Source organism: Silene latifolia, chromosome 11 (genome assembly GCF_048544455.1).
Source record: "Silene latifolia isolate original U9 population chromosome 11, ASM4854445v1, whole genome shotgun sequence".
NCBI lineage: Eukaryota > Viridiplantae > Streptophyta > Magnoliopsida > Caryophyllales > Caryophyllaceae > Silene > Silene latifolia.
The window spans coordinates 100068438-100071253 of NC_133536.1; the positions used below are offsets into that span (position 1 = coordinate 100068438).

Here is a 2816-nt window from a genome sequence, read left to right on the forward strand (position 1 = left end):
AATTCTGAAGCTGGAGTCACCGCAGAAACCAAAAGACGTCCAGCGACTGACTGGAATAGTGGCAGCCCTAAACAGATTCATCTCCAGATCCTCGGACAGATGCAGGCTGTTTTATGATGTACTTAGAAAAAGCCAAAGATTTGAGTGGACGGATGATCATGAGAAAGCATTTCAGGAGCTCAAACGTTATCTCAGCACCCCACCACTCCTGTCGAAGCCAGAGCCAGGAGAACCACTATTTCTGTACCTGTCAGTCACAGAAGCAGTAGTCAGTGCAGTACTAGTACGAGAACAGGAAGGATCACAGCATCCAGTATATTACATCAGTAAGTCTCTACTTCCAGCAGAGACCAGGTACACGTCACTAGAAAAACTTGTCCTTGCACTAGTTACTGCATCCCATAAATTACATCCCTACTTCGATTCTCATACAATTTATGTGATAACTAATTATCCTCTTAAGACCATCATGAGAAAACCAGAATTGTCAGGGAGGATGGCTAAATGGTCCGTGCACTTGAGCGGATACGATTTGAAGTTTGAACCCCGTACGGCCATAAAGTCTCAGGCTCTGGCAGACTTTGTGTCTGACTTCTACCCAGCACTCTAGACCCAGGCAGAACAGGACATTCTGAGTCTGGAAGAAGATAAAGGAGAACAAGTGTGGGAGCTGCATGTGGACGGAGTCTCAAATGCCAAGGAAGCAGGAGTAGGACTGGTCCTCAAGTCACCCCAGGGAGATCTCATAGTCCAGGCTGTACGATGTGAATTCAAGGCCACAAACAACGAAGCGGAATATGAGGCATTGATCCTGGGTCTGAAGCTGGCTCTGGATCTGAAAATCAGACACCTTTAGGTTTGTAGTGATTCTAAACTTATAGTTAACCATGTTAATGATTGCTATGAGGCCAGGGATCCCAGGATGATGGCATATCTAGACGTAGCAAAGGAGCTGAAAATCAGATTCGCCACGTTCAACATCAAGCAAATCCCCAGGGATCAGAACGTAGAAGCAGACACACTAGCCACCCTGGGGGCAACCTTCAAAGCAGGAACCATCTCCACAATACCAATTGTCCACCTGCTGGAGCCAGCAACACTAAAATCTTAGCAGGAAGCTGAAGTGGTGTGCAGCATCACCAATGAAGAAAATACTCCAGACTGGAAGAAACCATACCTGGACTGGCTGCAGAATGATATCCTGCCAGCAGAAAGAAAGGAGGTAAGGAGCTTCAGAATGAGAGCATCCAGATTCATACTATTTGACGGTGTTCTGTTCAGGAAGTCCCTCGCCGGACCCTGCCTCAGATACCTGGATCGGGAAGAGTCTCAGGCTGTTTTGCATGCTCTCCACAGTGGAGAATGTGGAAACCATGCAGGGGGCAGGAGCCTGTCCAACAAGGCACTGGGGCAGGGATACTTCTGGCCCACAATGCGCAAAGATGTCATGGAATTCGCAAAAAGATGTGACGCTTGTCAGAGGCACGCCCACGTTAGCCACCAGCTAACAGAGCCTCTGCACCAGGTTATCTCACCATGGCCCTTCATGAAATGGGGAATGGACATCGTGGGACCACTACCCAGAGCACCAGGAAAAAAGTCTATATGCTCGCCATGACGGACTACTTCTCCAAATGGATAGAAGCAGAATCATTCTCCCAGGTTACAGAAACCCAGGTGATATCCTTCATTAAACGCAATATCATATGCAGGTTTGGCATTCCATCTGAGATTATATGTGATAACGGGTCCCAATTCATTGGAAATAAGACATAAGCTTTTTGTGCTAGGTGGAATATCTCGTTGCAGAAATCTACTCCTAGGAACCCCCAGTCCAACGGACAAGCTGAATCCAGCAATAAGATTATCGTGGAAAACTTGAAAAAGAAGCTGGAGGAGATTGGGGGCAAATGGGCAGAAGAGCTACCTCTGGTTCTCTGGGCTGACAAAACCACACCAAAGGTTGCAACGGGACAAACTCCCTTCAGCCTGGTGTTCGGAGCAGAAGCAGTCATCCCATCCGAAGTTAGGGTCCCAACCCACAGATATGGATGCATAATAGAAGATCGGAATCAGGTGGAAATGGCAAACAGTCTGGACACGATAGACGAACTCAGAACCAGCGCCCAAATCAGGATGGCTTCATACAGACAGACTGTGGCTAGAAGCTATAACAAGAATATAATAGTAAGAACCCTGTAGGTAGGAGATCTGGTCATGAGGAAAGTCTTCCAGAATACCAAGAACCAGCAAGCAGGAAAATTCGCCTACAAATGGGAGGGGCCATACCAAGTAGAAAGCACAGTTGGAAATGGAGCCTACCGACTCATGACTATGGAAGGACAAATGGTTCCCAGATCCTGGAATATCACCCACTTGAAAAAATATTTCACTTAAGTCACCAGCATGGTCAACAACTGGGTACTCAGCCTACCAGATACAGCTCAGCCACTAGATATTGCCTTAAATATTTTCTGGCTCTAAATTTTTTTTCTGTCTCTAAGTATTTTTATGTCTCCAAATATTTTTCTGGCTCTAAATATTTTCCTATATCTAAATATTTTTCTGTCCCTAAATATTTTTCTGGATCTGAATATTTTCTGACTCTGAATATTTTTCTGGTTCTAAATGTTATTTTTGAATTCGACATTTCTGGTTCTGGAACAACCTTATTTGTATTTTAATTCTAGTAAATTTTAAGTTACAAAACCACTGTAAATGTTTTAAGTATAGAATCCCTTTTTATTTCTTTCAAATGGCAAAGTGAATAAAATGCAAACTAATCTGACAGAGCCTGTATTCATTACAGAAGGCGT

The 2816-nt window shown here is 44.6% G+C and overlaps 1 protein-coding gene across 1 annotated transcript; it reads left to right on the forward strand.

Moving 5' to 3' along the window:
- The first annotated feature begins 1432 nt into the window (after nt 1-1432).
- LOC141613720 (uncharacterized) lies at nt 1433-2202 on the forward strand. The gene is made up of 2 exons (XM_074432465.1): nt 1433-1525; nt 1888-2202. The coding sequence occupies exons 1-2, from the start codon at nt 1433-1435 to the stop codon at nt 2200-2202; spliced, it is 408 nt and encodes a 135-aa protein (XP_074288566.1).
- The last annotated feature ends 614 nt before the right edge of the window (nt 2203-2816 follow it).